Source organism: Vanacampus margaritifer, chromosome 13 (genome assembly GCF_051991255.1).
Source record: "Vanacampus margaritifer isolate UIUO_Vmar chromosome 13, RoL_Vmar_1.0, whole genome shotgun sequence".
In the NCBI taxonomy this organism is placed as follows: Eukaryota; Metazoa; Chordata; class Actinopteri; order Syngnathiformes; family Syngnathidae; genus Vanacampus; species Vanacampus margaritifer.
In genome coordinates this window covers 22,326,907-22,345,017 of record NC_135444.1, presented here as the reverse complement: position 1 = coordinate 22,345,017, position 18,111 = coordinate 22,326,907, and the positions used below count along the sequence as shown (strand labels likewise).

Genomic DNA, 18,111 nt, shown 5'->3' with positions numbered 1-18,111 from the left:
CACACATTTGAATTTTTGAGAACATTACTTATTTTAATATTCTTATTAAAAAAAATACATGATTTCATTTCTAGTAATATTTCAACTCTTGGCTAAAAAATTTTTTTTTTCATGAAAACATCTTTATTTATGTAGCTTTAAGCTCATTTTTTTTCTCAATGACACATACTGTATAGAAAAAAAATCCTCAAAGGGAGCAAAACGTATTTTGAGAATTGCATTCCTTAATATTATTTTGTTAATGGATAAATATAATACACATTCGGTCAAATGTATACAATATGATCATGTACTTGTATTTAAAAAAACATTTTTTCTTTCACTCTACTTGTGTGGCAAATGCTGCCCCCTATCGTCACATCACTTCCATTGTATTGCTCATGTGCTAATAATCTTCATTTAAAAGTAAAAATCAAATAACAGCAATTCTAAAGTTAATTTAATTTGTAATATTTATCTAACCAAAACCCTTAATCGTTAGAAAATAAACGTAATAATAATAATAATAATAATAAAAGTTACCTCATTAAGTTAAAATCTCATAGTTGTTAATAAATAGAATTAAACTGAATAAATAGATCAGGTTATAACAATTTATAATCGTTGACTTTGAAAATGCAAAAATATTTTAATAATTTAAAAACGTAATAATACAAATTATACATTTGAATGATTTAAAAATGTATATTAGAAATTAAATTACATAGGTATATCATGTGGGAGATAGTCATTCAAAACAAAAAACAAAAAAAGTCTTGATTTGCTTCTTTATTATCAAATCGGGGAGGAAACAAGAAAAGAGTGAAGGCAGCAAATATGTGACGACAACGACAACTTTAGTGTTCTCCATTGACGGTGCACATGAACAAACTTTGCATGATTTTCTACTTTAACTTTTTTTTGCTCAAGGCAACTTTTCTTAAGAAAATAAACAAAAAAAGATATTTTGAAATAAACTGTCCATTTGTAGCCACTGTAACAGTTCTCACCTCACCCACCTATTCACAAATTTCCTTTCGGAACCTTCCTCCGATTTTGACTGAAAAATTCACCTACTTGCTGCATTTATGCTAAAGCCAAAGGCCTTAATATAAAAGTATTGCTTTGGTGTCATCTTGGTGCCCAAAAAACTGAACTGAAGAAATGAGATCAATTTTCTCAGGCTGCCCACTTTAGCCGGGGAAACACCGTATTTGTGTGATGATGTGTGCCTATGAGGGGCGTGGCCTAGTGTGTGACATCAGCAGCAGGAGTCCTGGCGAGTGTTCTCGTTTTGTACTGGCATGTTTGGTCCATTTTTCACAACACGGTACATCCAACTGTGCGATGAGGAACGGCGTGTAGCGGTTCAGTAAAAACTTGTGCTACGTACAAATGTGGTGCTAACCGGTTAGCACGCTAATCTCGTATTCTCACACAATGTACCCGATGCTGCCGTCACCTTCGTACGCACTTTGAGGTGGCGCCCAGCGACTGTCTCCCGCGCCCGCCACCACCGCCGCCGCCCTTCTGCCCGCGACCGCCCCCCCTTCGGGAGGCATCCGGCGGGGGCGGCCCGCCCTGGCGCCGGTGCCTCCCCTTGGCCTCGGGCTCCGAGTCGCTGAGCTCCAGGTCGGGACAGTAGCCGTCGCTGTCGTGGTACAAGCGCGCGTTGTTGGCCGACACGGGTTTGGGCCACAGTTTCTCCTTGCGGGCGAGCTTGTCCGAGGCCCGCATGTCCTCGGTGGTCCGTACCAGGTTCATAGTGGCCTCCTTGAAAGACCTGCCGAAGTGCTCCATAGCCGACTTACCGAAAGCGCCTTTGTCCAGCGGTTGCTTGGGCGCGTCGGGTTCGCCCGGCGTCTGGCACGAGCTGTCTTTCTGCGCAACCAGTTTCTCCAAGAGGCCATTTTTGGACGCGCGCTCTTGCTCGGCTTTGCCGTTGGACGAGTGGCCGTGCAAAGCGGAATGCAGGGCCAGAGGCTTCCCCGCGAGCGGCTTCCCGACCGGAGGTTTTCCGCTGGGCGGCTTACCTGCCGTGGGCTTCCCCGCGACCCGGCCGTTGGCGCGCTCCTCCCGCCGGGCGTGCCCGTGCAGCTGAGGCTTGCCCTGGCCCAAACCCTCGCTGGCATGCTCAGACACGTTCCCGCTATTGTCCGGGCACAGAGGCCCGTTGGCCGATTTGGACGCGGCGTGGCAGTTTCCCAGGCTGGAGGCTTTGGGCATTTTCAGCTTCAGCGTGATTCTCGGAGGAGGCCGGAACAGAACGCTCTCGACCGGGAAGGAAGCGGCGAGGCCTTCGGGTTAAAAAAAACAAAACAATGCACAAACGTGAGCAAAAAAGCTCTTCTTGGTATTTTGATGACTCAGTCAGTACGAGTAATCACTCGGAGTATATACCTCTACTTTTAACTAATTTGAACCCAAAAACATATAAATACGTTTTTTTAATACTTTGTCCTGCCCTCCCAAAATCGTGTCAACATGTTTTTTTATGCTAGAGCATACAGAAGGCTTTGATGCAGCCTGTGACAGGAAGAGGTGGCTTAAAGCAATGGTAGTTAAAAAATAAAATAAATACAGCCATCAGGTGGCAGCAGAGTATAAGAGATCAGCCAGGGCCATGTTGCATCTGCGTCAGAAAGGCGATTTTATTTTAGTGCCAACTACTGTTGAGGAAGACTTACCTGAAGTCAGATTTTTTTTTTTTGTCTTAAAGGGACACTTGACTCATTGAGACATTTTCAGCAGCAAAAAGATCCTATTTTGTCCAGAATGAATTTGGTACCTTCCTTATTTTTCTTGTACAAATAATAACTTAAAAAACGTATTTTTCCACATGCTGTCCACTGAAGATGACATCACCTGTGCTGAGGAAGTAGATTAACCACCAATCATGGCTCACCTGTTTTCTGGGTTTGGTCAGCAAACTGAGCCACGATTGGTTGCTACCTACTTCCTCAGCACAGGTGATGTCATCTTTAGTCGACAGCAAGTGGAAAAAAATTGTATTTTAAAGGTATTAATTGTACATAAAAATAATGAAGTTACCAAATTCATTCTGGACAAAATATTAACTTTTTGCAGCTGAAAACGGCTCAATGATCCAAGTATCCCTGGTATCAGCAGCATCTGTGAGTACTCGATACATTAACACAATGCAAGTGCCTACCAAATACGATACCTGATATCAGTATTATTAATGCTATTTTCTTTTGTATTTTTAAAACGGCTGCAACATCTCAAATTCCCCTCGAGGAGTGAAATAAGGACATATTACGTTTTTGCAAAAACATTTCCTGCATGAAAGGGGCTGGGTTGAGTAGACGGCAGCTCACCAGCCGAGATCTCCTGGCTCATGAGGGTGACGTGCAGGTTGAACATTTGCTCCTGGGCTTTGCTCTGCAGCAGCTTCAGCTTCTCCCGCCGACTCACCATGTAGCACAAGTTCCTCACCTACGCCAACGCAACACAATCAGCACCCATTCAAGATATCATTTAATAAATACTTTATTAATTGTACTATTTTTTTATTTCATTTTTTATGTTATTTTTATTTATTTTATTTATATAGTTAACCGACTTCCCGTGGTCAAATGACATTGTAGGGTTTTTGTTTACGAATGTTGCCATCAGAGCTAGCGCCCCCAAAAGGTGAAGTGAACGAATTGCACCGACCCTCTCCAGGTCCTGCCGCAGGTGCATGAACATGCGCATGCGCGTGTGGATGCTGTCCTGGTGCGGCTGCAGCACCAGGTTCTCTTCGTCCTCCTTGGGCGCCAGCAGGGCCTTGTTGAAGTTGCTCTTCCTCTTCAACTTCCAGTACTGGTAGACGAAGTCCACCAGGCGCGGCGACAGCCCCACGGCCCGCGACACCTCCTCGGGCCGCACCAGCGCGTAGAACTCCTCCTCCAGCTCCTGCAGCCGCTGCGCCCGCAGGCCCCCCTTGGTGGAGTCTGAGGGCGGCGGGGGCTTGGCGCGCGCCGGGCTCAGGCCCGCCTCGCCCGCCGATGGCGCTTTGGGCTTGCTGTGCTTGAGGCAGTACGACTTGAACTTGACCTCGTCGCCTTCGTCCAGGATGGTTTTCATCTCCAGGCTGTGCTCGAAGGCGCACGTCACGTGGAAGGGCGTGGTGCAGTTCTTCACCGAGCACTGCGGGGGGGTGATGCGATGGTGAGCGAGTGGCATCGGGTTCAACGAATGATGTCGTGTGGTCTCACCTGGATGCACGCGCCCGTCTTGATCTTGCACACGCTGCAGATGAGCGACCAGCGGCTGGGCGGGATGTGGGACACTTTGGTGATGGGCTCCATCCGTTCAGGGCATGCGATGCTGACCTGCATGTGGTGGAGGGTCAGTGTGAGCTGGTAATCAGATCATTTTATGATTTTTTTTTTTACCTCGGGGATCCAAAGGGCGCAGCTGACATGAGCCCACTTGGTGCCGGCACGCGTCGCCTTCATAGCCCCGCCCTTTTTGGGACACAGGAGGCACTGCGGGTCGATGCCCAGCACGCACGTGCGGCACAGCCAATTCCCGACGGGCACTTTGACGATTCCGTAACAGGCCTGGTGGGGGGGGGGGGAGGAAGTACGCCATCTTGAGACAGGGTCACTTCGTCATCCTCGCTATGTTGGGAATCACTCTCTCGCCACTATATAAGGTGAGTTCACCTTTTTTCTTTTACTCTTCGAACATGTAGTGAGCAGGCACAGGTCAATAAAAGACCGTATTATAACTGTGAGCAAAAATATTGCGGTATCAAAATTACAGCTCCAAAATTGCTTTAATAAAAACAGTATTTTTCTCAATTGAACATTCAATTGTATTTTTAAACAAAATACAGAATACTTGCCCTCTAAAAAGAGAATTGTTGAATCAATTTAAGATTAAACAGAGAATTGTCGACCCACTTAATAACATTTCTTCAAGTGGTAACACACGATTTTATTAAGTTAAACCAAAGTGATATATTAAATTAATTAATCCAAAGTGAATATATTAAGTCTAATTAATTATAAGTTCATTGTTGAAGTTGCTCTTCCTCTTCAACTTCCAGAATTGGTAGACGAAGTCCACCAGGCGCAGCGAAATTATATTAAGTTTAATTAATTATGAGTTTGTTTAATTTAATGTATTCACTTTGGATTAATTGAATTCAATCGTGGGTTACCATTTGAAGCAATTGTATTGAATTGGTCAACAAATCTCTGTTTAATTTTAAAGTGGTTCAACATTTCTCTTTTTAGAGTGTGGCACAATCTGTACCATATTAAGTTTAAATAAATAAATGCTAACATTCTTTTATTTATTTATTATTCTTAGCAAGTCAGCCGTGGGCTACTCATTTTGTCACCGGGGCTAACTAGTACATGTTGGTACCATTTGAAAAAAAAGGTTGACTTGACAAAAAAACAAAATCTTGAGTAAATGAAGCCCAATCAGAAGGCAGTGGAAAGAGTGAATGATTCCAAACACGGCCAACAAGCTTTTGACAGCAACCTGATGCACGCAGATGTTGCACTTGTCGCAGAAAACCATGTCGTTGCCTTCCTCGCTGTCGGGCGAGCGGCACACGTCGCACACCACGTCCTCGTCGTACTCGATGCCCAGGCCCTCCACCGTCTCGATGGCGTGCCTCATGTTGTCGTGGCACTGGGCCTCCAGCGCCTCCATGGTGCGCTCCATCGTCAGCTCGTCCACTGGGACCTCACCTGGAGGACACGCACAATTACATTCAACCCGGTAGCGCGCTCGCGGCGTGGTTTGAGTAGCTTGCGGACAGATCGCTAAGGCTAACTTCAAAATAAAGTGGACTAAATAATACACTGATGGCAATGCAAATAGCCTTAGCAGACTTTTACTTTGGAGTTGGGCCGCGTTGTGGCGTGGCGGCGAGCTTGACTTCCCTTTTCGGCATTCAGGATTTCTTCATCGTGCTTTTTATTGACATTATATAGTTAGGACAAACATCAAAACAACGCCATCCCGAACTCATACTCAATCGCTAATTTAGGATGCTAAGAAACCGCTAGTCAATGATGCCGTCATTGTATGGAACGGCACAAATCTCCGACATTAGTGGCTAGTAGCTAGCTGTCAAATGAGTTTGAATTTTGCCTTCATTTATTTTATAAAACACTTTTGTCCATTAAATAAATGTAAAAAACAACAACATTCAACTCAAAATGTCAAATATAGCCATTTAGATTTTAGGAACACAACTTTAAGCCAATATTAATATCTGCTTAGCATTCCACTTAAATTTGTGTTCCTAAGTCTTAAACTGCCATATTAGACATTTTGTTCTTGTTGTTTTTAATGGGCTTTAAAAGCATTTTGCAAATAAATAAATACAAGTACTATGTTTTTTTTGCTGTGACTTTTGTGAGCCGTTGCGCCACTAGCATACACGTTCAGCATCATTTTGGTACTTTTTTTCATTTTTTTTTATATGCCAACATACTATGCATTTTGTGACCACCGTTGTTGTGTTTGAAGTAAAGGCAAATAACAACGGTGATATAAATGTTGTGAAACACGAGCAGCTCGCTGCCGTTTTGCTTTTTTTTTTAAAAGTAGCTCGCAGTGGGGAAAAAAAGGTTGGAGACCCCTGGAGACATCCCCGCATGAATAACGATGGATAAATTCCCCATCAAATAATCTGCGAGCAGACAACTTCCCAAATACCGAAGGGCAACTATGCGGGGGTTCCCGTGGCTCACCCATGCAGAGCAGCCGGCTGTTGAGCGCCTGCAGCCAGTAGAGGTCAACGTTGTCCAGGTCGTAGCGGCACATGGCCTCCGCCAGCTCCTTGATGTTGACGTAGCCCGGCTCGGTGGACTCCTGTCCGGCGCACTGGATGTACTTCTTCTGGTGGCCGTACAGAATCTCCTTGGACTTCTCCGCGATGATCCTGAACATAAAAATGGCCGCAACTGTCATAAGAGTAAACGCAGCTATTTCTTGTTCAATCGGGTGACGGGGGACATTTTCAAGGAAATCAAAAACATCGCCACCTGACAGACGCCTGCGGGATGGTGTCCGGGCTCGCCAGAACCTGAACCCCTTTCTCCCATTCCTGCTTCCAGGTGTCGGCCAATAGGTAGTACTCCTCCGGCGGGATGTGGTGCGAGTCAGGCAGCTTCATGGCGCTGATCAGGTCTTTTCGGAACACCTGCGAGACAAGCGCAAAGTCGAGATCTGGGAGAGGTTCAAGTGTTGGGCACCGCGCATGGCGAGAGGTACTTACTTCAGCCGGTTTCTTTGGGTCGGCGGCAGGGGTGCCCGGTTTGCTGCCATACTTGTTGGAGCAGAAGGAGGTTGAGGGACCTGGATGCAAACACGGCACCCAAATGAAGCCATTTTGTCAATGAGGTGGTGTTACGCGGCTGGCGCGGGGACTCACTCTCATTGTCAGAAGTGTCGCTGCTGCTGGAGGTCCTGAGACGCTTCATCCTGTCACATCCTGCAGACAAGATGGACGCCGCGTGAGACCTTCAATAGCACATATTGTTCACATGCTACGACAACCAGAATTGGGAGAAAGTTACGTGTGGCATTTACAATTCATGGTAAGGCTGCCTGATTATGAAGAAAATATTCATCATGATTCATTTGGTAATAACTGAAATCATGATAAGTGCAATCATTTGTTTTTTTGGGGTACAAAACAAGAAAATGTTTAGACACGTAAAAAATATGAAGACAAATACATTTCTTTGAAACACTATATTTATGCAAGTTCCCTGTGGACCAAACAAGAATAATAAAATAAGAAAGATGCAAAAATATAAATTGAAACAACTCAAAATTAGCATTAATAATATTAGATTTTTGTTTGTTATGCCGATTTTGTATTTGTGGAGTGTCACAATTGAAATTGAAATTCGATTAATTGCACAGCCCTAATTCACGGGTCTCAAGCTTTTTGATATATATATTTTTTTTAAGATTTGGAGAGAAAAAATCTTTGTGTCTACAAGGCTTAGTCAAGCCTTGTGAATCCCAAGTCAAAAAGAGTCCAAAAATGCGCGACTGCTACTCACCATAAAGCTCCAGTTGAAAAGCATGCTAGTGGCTTCCTCCGATGGATGCTCAAGTGATTAATGTCATCCCTGACAATAAGAGAAAAGACGTGTGATGTTAGCACAATAAATCTGATGGTCTTGCCAAGCTTCTCTGGTCATTTTCACGTTAGCCATAAGCAGACGCGCGTTTGCCGTCCGTTTCGTCAAATTAATTTTGAGTGGGAAGTTGATATTTAAGTCATCATATTGCTCAGTTTTGTACCTTTCCTGTACAACAGCATGTTTCATTTTGGGTTCTCTGGTTATCACTTTTCCCATGACGTGCTAGTGTGTAAGTGGACCAAAGGTGTTGTTTAAACAAGGGACACATGCTTGGCATTCCCCATGAAGGGGTGGACGTGGTCTTATAAGTTCATGCTCCAGACACAAACATCCATTTTCTATAGCACTCACTAAATTTGCGAGTGAGCTGGAGCCGATCCCAGCTGACCTTCGGCGGAGAGGTGAAGTACAAAATGGAGTGGTCGCTGGTCAATCACAGGGTACATGCAAACAACCAGTCACATTAACATCTATGGAAAATTTGGAGCAAGGGTTCTCAGTTTTGTATGAAAGCTAAAAGCGCATTTTGGCAACAGACTCAACGATTCACTTTTTTTTATCCACAGGTACAAATTAAATTATAAAATGATTCAGTTTTATTGTAAAACTTTATTGGTCACTGTCACTAATCATTAAAACCCTGAAACATGTTTTTTCTTGAGAAAACATTTTTGATTGGCCGCTACATTTGCGACAACGTTCACCACCCATTCAAATCCATTACATGCATGAGGCCAAAGTAACCAGCAATGGGGAACATGTAAACGCCACACAGTCTGCCCTAAATGTTCTTCTTCAAGCTATTCTTAAGTGGAAAAGGAGAATGAGCAACAGAGCACTTGACAACGTCTGCTGTTGACATGAGGGGTTTCCACAACAACAGACATTTTAAGCCAACGACAACATGTATATGACAATGAAAAGGACAGGTGGCCAAACGTTTTCCTCTGGAGGGCCACATAAAGAAAAATAGAAGGATTCAAGGAGCAATTTAACATTTTTCCAACATTCATTCAATTACACCAACACTATTCAATCATTGTTTTTATGTATACATTATTTATTTTTGAAAAACTGCTTTTTGTTAAAGGCAATACAGTAATGCAAATAATATAGACCTTTTCAGGATTTTGGGGTGACCTGCAGCCCAGTAACCCACTTGAAAATGTATTGTCAAAGCAAACAATATTTTATCATTTTAAGATGAGTCAAAATACTCAAAACCAGACGACAACAAGGGGAAGTTGAAGCTGTTTTTTTTAAATGGATGGCAGTAAATGAGTTAAGAACATTACAGAGTCTATACTTGTTTTACTTTTACTAAGTAAATGAGTTAAATCCCTACTTATCTGTCTTTCTGTTCACAATAATCTGAACTTCTAGCTACGTACAGTGTATGAGTAGTTTCGCCACCACTGAATGCAACTAGCACGTGAAAGGGGGGCAACCCTTTCAACAAGCTAGCTAACCAGGCGGAGGGGGAGGGGTTCACCGGATATGACGTCACAATAATGGGATCCCGCTGTTAAAAAGAAGCTCGAAAAACAATGAGCAAATTGCGGCAGGAGCTTTGTTTACGTTACTCCACTCACGTCGCGTTAGTTTTTACTCCAACCGTGGAGTTACTTTCACCCCAGACCAGATGCTAGGGGAAAAAATAAAGCGTCAGAAAAGTGGGAAAAGCTTTGGCGCCAACTCTAGTCGACGCGTCGGAAGCGGGAGACGACGAGGGCCAAATCAAACATGGGCGCCACCACCAGCACACAGACATGTCACTTCCTTACAGTGGAGCCTTTAAAACGAGTGACAAGGTGGGGGGTGGACAACTAAACGCCCGTTTAACCGCCCAGTCTGACCAAACGACGAGGCAAGCGTTGAAGGGGATAATAAAACAAAACGCCTCGTTAACAAAAGACGGCCTGGTTTTTAGAGCAAGCATCCACGGGGGCACATCCTGGCACTACGAGCCAGGAAACACACGGGCATATTGTTCACACTTCCACCATTTTACCTTCAAGACTAAGCGCCGCGAGGTCCGCTTTATCTCATCCGTACGCCGCCCAGCGTCCAATGCACAGCGTATAGCCAAAAAATAAGTATTTGGCGTGGTAATGGGTTAAACCAAGGGGTTTTAAGGGGGTTCTCCACCCGGGCTTGCAGTCAGTCGGCCCACCAACACGGCACAACAGCGCTATTGTACCTCGTGGGCCGCCGGGTCCTAAACCCCTCAGGTTTCAACTCAATCCGTCGTGGGTGCGTTCGATTTGCACACCGGCGTTAGGCGTGGGGACGGGTCGACACGGATTCAGTCAAAAAAAAAAAAAAATACATGATACAATTAAAATAATAGAAAAATGTAAAACTATCAAATCAAAATGACGACTAATTGAAAGAATTTAAGTTCAAATCAGAGATCATAACAAGAGGTCAACAACAAAAAAAGATACAATAAAATAAAAGTATTGGACTTTTAAGTTATATACTTTTGCATTTAATCTTTAATAACTGTTTTCAAACATTGATTTAGGTCCAATTTTTGTAGGCCTTCTGCCCATCTGGAAGATGGTGAAGTTCAGGTCAGACTAATTAATGGCATATGAAATGATTTTAGGTGGAAGTGAAAGCTGCCAAGTGTGACTCATGGCTGAGTTGTGCAAGTCAGCATTGTTGTTACCAACTCCCACGCATCATTTGACACAAAAGAGGGGGAAAAAGACCAATGTCAAAATGTAAACTTTTACTAAAAAAGAAAAAAAAATACAGCGTCAAACATCAATTTGTTTCTATACAAAAACATTCCACAAAGCATATAAAACACATTGTACAAAAAAGACTGATCACATGATGGCCTACATTAAAAACAAAACAGCAAACATGTTCATTTCTTTTTGAGTAAACAAAAGGTGCGCTTTGTCGTACACTTAAGTATAGTACATATACGTGACAATCTTTATAAAGATTTATACATAAATACGAGGCATTCTTGTGCTCCTGATGTTTCAGGCAGTGAAGACAACCAACACTCGAGCTACGTGTTCACATTTTGACAGAAGCGAGCATTAAAAATAAATAGAAATTAAATATATACAAACAAGCACATTGACCAGTGGTGGCAAGTAACCAAGTACAAATAGTTACTGTACGTAAAGCTGCCCAATGCAGAAAATTGAATATCGAATCGCTACTGCCACGCGTGGCCGAAAAATGAAACTGCACACTCCAGAGGGCGGGAAATTTGAACCTGAATCCAGTCTGAAAACTATCGACCAGAGGCTTGCAGGAGAACCCACTAACTGCTAGTTAGAAGATGTTTGAGTCATAAATGGTCAAATAAAAAGGCTTTTGTAAAGACATTTTGGGGAAAATTGCTACATAGGGCAGCTTTAAGTAGATTTTTCCGGTGTCTATCCTCTAGAATTTATTATTTTCTTTTTCCTTTCACACTGATCACAGACACCTTCATGATCTCACAGAAGTTGGATCTTATAAAAAAAAAACTCTTACAAAAATCCATGTAAGACAACTGCGGGTACTGGCGGTTCGGCACGCAGGCATTCACCAATTAGCAGAATTTTTGTCAAGTCATTTTTTTGGTTGTTTAAAGATTTTTTTTTTCCCGTCTATATTGGATGTTTCCGCTATTTGTGGTGTAGCCCCCCGGTCCTTATCGGCTACGATTTATGTTGCGTTTGATCACATTGTCCCACAAGATTATCCTTTGGTCTGATTGAAGTCCGTCAAAAGTGGATTTGTCCCAATAATAGTGTCCAAAATGGATCAGGCCAATCATTTTAAATAAATGATATTTATGACCAAAAACCTGCATATGTGAAGGAAAAAGCTAACAAGGAAGATGGCGGTAACAATTCGTTTGGACTTTTGTAATTTAGTCGTGTTGACTAACCCACAAGCCAACTACTATTTTACTTAAAGTTGAATCAGTTCTTCTTTTACAATTATCTTTTTTTTTTTTTTTTTTTTTAAGTTTTATTTTCACAAGTATGTGCGCACTTTTGACACCTCCGACGGCAACAGCTAACAAACAGCAAGTGGTAAAAATGTGGACAGCATGAGCGTGAATCTCAATTTAGATTGATTGATTTAAATTTACACCACAGGGTGCCGTACATTCAAAACTATTTTTGCCAAGTCATAAACATGACAGCTTGTGGTTAACCCCTCTTTTGTGTTTACACCCATGATTTAATTACGAAAGAAGAAGAAGCAGCAGCAGCAGCAGGTCTGGATGGTGTGTGAACCACACTGATTGTAGCAGTGCAAAAAAAAAAGAAAGAAAAAAAAAAGTAGCGTACAAATATGTATGGACTTGACTCCTCACAAGCCCATCTGCATGTCGGCGAAGTTGAAGAAGTTGTCCACGTCACGAGAAGATGTGTTCTTGTTGTCAGAGACAAAAACCTGCAGGGGGGGGGGGGGGGATGAAATGGACATTCCTTTAATCAGTACAAAAATGTTTTTAAATAAAAAAACACTGCAAATATTGCACATCATGAAAGTAATGCCATAATTAAGTGTAATGTAAAGAATGACACCATTTTTGTTTCAGTTCAGTGGACATTGTGCTGCTCCTGCTGGGGCGTGCACCTTGGCCACTAGGGGGCAGTGTGACACAAACATATGGATACAAATGGAGATGGTCACAAGTCACCCCCCTGTAAACTGCAGTCATATTTGTCAGTCTTTGCAGAGAATAAGTCGTTTTATTATCGGTCTGCATATGTTATACGTTATGTGGCTAAAGTCTGCGACATTACAACGTCGTGCTGCGACGGTGCAAATTCGGAATTGCAGTGAAATCTTAGATATGAGAGTTTCACATTTGGAAAAAGAAATTGGACATTTCCCAGAAATGTCACGCAAATTCTTTCGCCACTTCCCAGTGACGAGTAAAGGGAAGAAGAAAGCGGCGCTGACCTTCGTGCCGCTGAACACGTCGCCGGCGATGTTCTTGCAGGCTTCCACAACGTTGTCACCATTCAGCTCCAGGGCGATGACGGGACCTTTAGCACCCCCCCCCAAAAAAAAGACAACAAAACAAAAAGAGTCACAAACTCAATCTAGTGCAGAGATGAGCAAAGTATGCCCGCTTGTTAAGTCAAGGCTTTGAGAAAGGAGTTCGCGACCTTTGCCGATCCACTCCACGAGATCCTCGGCGTCGTTCTGGAACACGCGCTTGACGTCTTCGGGCCGCATTGACACTTCTTTTGTCTGGATCAGCACGAAGCCTTTGGCGGTTGCCTGCGTGGAAGAAGAAGAAGTTACAACGAGCATGAACGTGGGAGCGGATGGATGGTAGGAACGAGCAAACTATATGCGCAGGGAAGACGTTTTTGAGCTCGCTGCTGATATTTATTAATAATAATATTTGTGTCTTTTTTTTAATACATTATCTCAAATTCCTCATTGAATTTATTTTTTGGACATTCTAATTACTTTTATTACAATAATTATTAGTATTTACTTTTGTTTTTCATTTATGCATTATTGTCCTCTATTGGGTAACAACACAACATTTGGTAAAGAAAGCAGTTAAAATAAATTTTCTTTTTCCTCATTGAAATTATCTTTTGTATGTTAATTAATTTGATGAAACATTTAATTATTTTTTCTAATGATGAATCAGAGTATCACTTTATTGCTTTATTTGTTTTTACATGAACTCATGTTTCTCTATAACATTTTAATTTTATGAAAAATAGCATTTTTATTTTGTATTATTATAATTTTAACAATGAATGAATATGGCCATTAACTATGAAAAAAAATTATATTGTAACAGAGTTTTTTTTTTTACATTGTCTCAAAAGTTGCATGTTTTTTTTACCCCCCCAGCCCCCACCTCATGTTAATTACTTTTATTTAAAACATTATATATTTATTTATTTCAACCCTTTATTGGGTGATAATCCATATTTTGTAACAAAAGCAGATTTGTTATTTTACATATTCTCTAATTCCTCAATGAGTAAAAATGTATTAATATTTTAATCAAAAATATGAACATTTTAAACATAATTTTGTAATAATCACAGCCTCTTAATGGGTAAAAAAATAAATAAATACAATAATTTGGTATCAAAACAAGAGTCTTACATTACTCAAATTCCTCATTGAATTTTTTTCTTACATTTTAAGTAATTTACTATTTTCTAATACTTTTTAGTATTTATTGAATGTTACACTATTTAAATTTTCTATTTAAAATGAATGAATTATAGCTCAATACTGTGTAACAAACCTTACTTAATACATATTTAAATTTTTTTTTTTTTTTATCAATGTTGCTAAAAATATTTAATTAATTATGTTTAAAGAATGTACTGAGTAAGAAAGCACATTTGTAAAAATGAAAGTGGACCGAGAGACCCGACGTCAACCTCTCCTCACCTCGTCGATCATCTTGCGCGCGTTGGCGGTGGCGTATTCGCCGGCAAAGAACACAAACAGGCAGGATTCGTCGCTCTCCTTGCGCCGCCCCCCTTTGGTCAGAGGCACGATGCTGCGCGCCGTGTCCGCCGACACGCGGGTGGCCTTGAAGTCCGAGTCGGCGGCGGGGGCGGGCACCGACTCCAGCACGCCGGCGCTTTCGGGCAGCAGGCTCCAGTTGGTCTCGCCGGCCACGGGCGTGAAGTCGTGCACGTTGCTCCAGTTGTTGTTGAAGATGCTCAGGCCGGCGTCCTTGAAGTGGAAGGCCAGCTCGGGGTAGAAGTATTGGAAGCAGCCAAACTTCACGCCGGTGGACGACTCGATGATGGGCTGCGTGGTGCAGCACAGGAACACCTGTGGGGGGGGGCTTGTTAGTTTCGACCCCAAAAAGGGCCGGGAGTCTGCAAATTTAGTTCGTTTAGCAAAAGTAGTCACATTTAGTTATTTATTTTTTTTTACTTTCATGACAATATATTTGAATCCTCACTTAGCACAGTATTAACGTTCAAACTGTTTCCAATAACATAACCAGCGAACTCGAAGATACGACATCACCTCCATCTTTTTACAATCCCGCGTGCGGAACTGCTGGCACGCCACCACGCAGCGGATGTCCTTGCAGTCCCGGAAGAAGACGCTGCCCTTGACGGGGCCCAGGACGATGCGACAGTCCACGCAGTCGTCGATGGTGACGGCCGCCGCGTGGTCGAAAACGTAGATGTCGCAGTTGTGGCAGTCCTGGATGACAAATTGTTGACCGTTCAGCTTCCCGGGGAGGCGACCTGCCGTCACGTCTTTCAGGCCTGTCAGCATGTAGTCTTTGGGGTCCACCTGGGTCAAAAATAGGACGGCTGAATGGCTTAGAATTCATTCATTTTTTTTACTTTATTTTTATAAGAAAAAAAATAGATGACTTTTTTCAATGTCCTCATCCTATTAATCAACAAACAAGCAATAAATTAATTTGTTATACGCTCATGACAAATTGAAATCACCCGAACAATGGCACATGCTGTACCTCTTGAAAAACTAAACTAAATCAAGGAAACACTGTAGTACATTTTCTCTAAAAAGTTGTCTATTTCTGAGATAAAAGTCAATCTTACAAGAAAAAGGTGTAAGAAAAAAAAAAGTTATACAGTATTACAAAAATAAAATTGTACATTTTCACAAACAAAAAAATAGGTTGGACTTTTTTAGATGATGAAAAAAAAAAAAAGAAGTTAAAAACGTTTCTTTAAAAGTATGTTTTTGAGAAAAAGTTATATTTCTGAGTATGGCTGCTCGATTATAAAGAAAATATGAATCACGATTATGTTGGTAATACTTAAAATCACAATTAGGACGATCATTTATTTATTGGTACGAAACACGAAAATGTTAAGACAAATAAAATTATTTGAAACACTATAATTTTATGCAAGTTCCTTTTGGACAAAACAAAATTTATTAAATTAGTTGTTTTTTTTTAAAGGCGCAAATGTATGAATTTAAACAACTCAAAATTGGTATTAATAATCTTTCTGACGATTATTCTAATAATTAAATAATTGAAATTGTATTTGTGAATTTGGATTAATTACACAGCCCTATTTCTGAGAGAAACAAATAGTCATAATCTTACAGGAAAAGGGTCATATATCTTCAAGATAGGTATTTGAAAGGAATTGTCTTTATTTTAAAGTCAGTTATTATTTTTTTTTTAAGTGTATGTTTTGTAGGGGAAAAACGTCCTAATCTCAAGGGAAAAGGTACTCTCAGAAGAAAAAAATCATAAATCTATTAGATTAAGTTTAAAATTATACTATTTCAATGGAATCATCCATTATCATCACTTAATAACAATTACTGGTGGAAATGTGTATTTCTATACAGAATAGTTGACAGCATTGTCACCAATTGTGACGCTCCATTTAAAAAAAAAAACATTAGTAAATTTAGAATACAGCATGAAAACTGGAAATAAATCACCACCTGGATTTGGCTAAGCAAACAGATAAGAGTCTTCCTTTGGATAGCGAATGTTGCACCTTATTAATTTGAAGTAGCACAGCAGTAAATTAAAAAGTTATGTCATCGACCCCGAAGTTTAAATGTCGGTCAGGTTAAATGCGGTTAACAACGTGCATTTTGTAATCCCTTAATGGTCTTAAAACAAGTTACATGGAGTGAGCGAGCGAGAGTGGGAGGCCGATGGCTCGAGTGTAAAAGTCAAAACCTGGCTGGCAAGAATTGAGCTCACTCGAGTGCACCTGCAGGTTACGAGGGACGACAGGTAGAACTGCCTCAAACGTGTCCAATTTGAACGCGAAAACAATCAATCGACTCATTCGCCATTTGCAAAAAAAAAAAGTGTCAGGGTTGACACGTCAACTTCACCACAGCGACGCTTAACGTAGCCATTATTAGTGCACGTGACTCAACTTTTCAAGAGTCGGTTAGTTGGTGTGCATTTCCAAAGTAGAACATGAGAAAATGTGGCGAACCTTTTCTCTCTTGTCCCAGCTGTACTGCTTCGGTGCCGCCTCGTCCGTGTTGTTGCCAAGGGGAACCGCGTTGCTTATCGTCGTAGTTTCCACCGTCGTCGTCGTCGGCGTGCGCTCTTCCTTTTCCGACGACTTTCGCTTGGATTTCTTCGAGAAGAAGCACCCCATTTTGTATCCTTCTTGATTTGTGTTTGACGGGCTTTACAGGTAAATTACGCGTGGAACGAGATTGCGTGAGGTTTTAGTTTGACACGATTTTTTTCTCTTCCCGTTTCCCTTCTGGGGTTGTCAACCAATCGGCGCAGAGGAGGGTGGTACAGCAGCCAATCACAGCTCTCGATTAGATGGCGGGTGGGTGTGTCACTTGTGATGCATTCAGAGACAACTTGATAAGGAAGTAGAAATCAGCGTTTATTTTTTTTACATGCACATTTTCGAGATTTAAAGTGCAATTTGTTAAGTTTCTTAGCAATAAAATAAATAATTGAAAGATTTTATTTTATGTAGGAGTTAAAACATTTATCCTAAATATTCAAAGTAATCAAACTATTCTATTTCTATCATCTTAAAAAATAATATGTATTTTTCTCTATGATAACCTTGTCATGCATCGCAGACCAATTAATATCATCATATTCGTTTAAAGGGTTGCTATATTTACATAACTGAACAATATTAAACAAAATTGACTGTATAAAAATTCACATTTACCGCTTAGTACAAATGCACCTTAATGCACACGTTGTCACGCCTCCCTGGGTGTTTCCTTCACAATGAGAAGCAGCTGTTGTACTAAAAAAAAAAAAAAAACGAAAAAAGAAGCACAACACCGTCAATATACTGAATTTGGATAATAAAATAATAAATAATGCAATGGCAAACATTGCTGAAATCCTGTAATTACAAATGCAAAATCAGCAAAACCAACGCCCCGAGCAGATTACTTTGCAACTTAAGCTACTTGTTAACTCTAATAATAGGTAATCCACGTCTGGGTGTGCAGGATGTTTTTGTTTTCTAAACAGGCCCTCTTTTCACCCTATGAAACCAAACAACCCCCAGCTGCC

The 18,111-nt window shown here is 41.4% G+C and overlaps 2 protein-coding genes across 2 annotated transcripts; both read right to left on the bottom strand.

Annotated features, from left to right (window-relative positions):
* Positions 1-750: 750 nt before the first annotated feature.
* jade3 (jade family PHD finger 3) lies at positions 751-10,328 on the bottom strand. Its single transcript, XM_077584047.1, has 12 exons — positions 10,123-10,328; positions 8,028-8,096; positions 7,388-7,447; positions 7,232-7,311; positions 6,999-7,156; positions 6,705-6,895; positions 5,482-5,693; positions 4,380-4,547; positions 4,200-4,316; positions 3,658-4,131; positions 3,318-3,435; positions 751-2,276 (listed from the first exon to the last, which is right to left on the bottom strand). The coding sequence occupies exons 3-12, from the start codon at positions 7,434-7,436 to the stop codon at positions 1,438-1,440; spliced, it is 2,406 nt and encodes an 801-aa protein (XP_077440173.1). The 5' UTR covers positions 7,437-7,447; positions 8,028-8,096; positions 10,123-10,328; the 3' UTR covers positions 751-1,437.
* A 503-nt stretch (positions 10,329-10,831) lies between these two features.
* On the bottom strand, positions 10,832-17,845 carry rp2 (RP2 activator of ARL3 GTPase). Its single transcript, XM_077583392.1, has 7 exons — positions 17,756-17,845; positions 17,045-17,429; positions 15,114-15,389; positions 14,520-14,912; positions 13,256-13,370; positions 13,047-13,132; positions 10,832-12,530 (listed from the first exon to the last, which is right to left on the bottom strand). The coding sequence occupies exons 2-7, from the start codon at positions 17,210-17,212 to the stop codon at positions 12,447-12,449; spliced, it is 1,122 nt and encodes a 373-aa protein (XP_077439518.1). The 5' UTR covers positions 17,213-17,429; positions 17,756-17,845; the 3' UTR covers positions 10,832-12,446.
* Between the last annotated feature and the right edge of the window lie 266 nt (positions 17,846-18,111).

What these genes read in the sequence shown, in the direction of transcription:
- jade3 (XM_077584047.1), bottom strand. Translation starts at nt 7,436, where the DNA reads ATGAAGCGTCTCAGGACCTCCAGCAGCAGCGACACTTCTGACAATGAG. An exon ending in ATCCCGCAGGCGTCTGTCAG is followed by an intron (nt 6,896 to 6,998) that starts GTGGCGATGTTT and finishes TTTTATGTTCAG; the next exon opens with GATCATCGCGGAGAAGTCCA. An exon ending in AGACGGGCGCGTGCATCCAG is followed by an intron (nt 4,132 to 4,199) that starts GTGAGACCACAC and finishes ACCCCCCCGCAG; the next exon opens with TGCTCGGTGAAGAACTGCAC.
- rp2 (XM_077583392.1), bottom strand. Translation starts at nt 17,212, where the DNA reads ATGGGGTGCTTCTTCTCGAAGAAATCCAAGCGAAAGTCGTCGGAAAAG. An exon ending in GGGATTGTAAAAAGATGGAG is followed by an intron (nt 14,913 to 15,113) that starts GTGATGTCGTAT and finishes CCCCCCCCACAG; the next exon opens with GTGTTCCTGTGCTGCACCAC. An exon ending in CGCGCAAGATGATCGACGAG is followed by an intron (nt 13,371 to 14,519) that starts GTGAGGAGAGGT and finishes TCTTCCACGCAG; the next exon opens with GCAACCGCCAAAGGCTTCGT.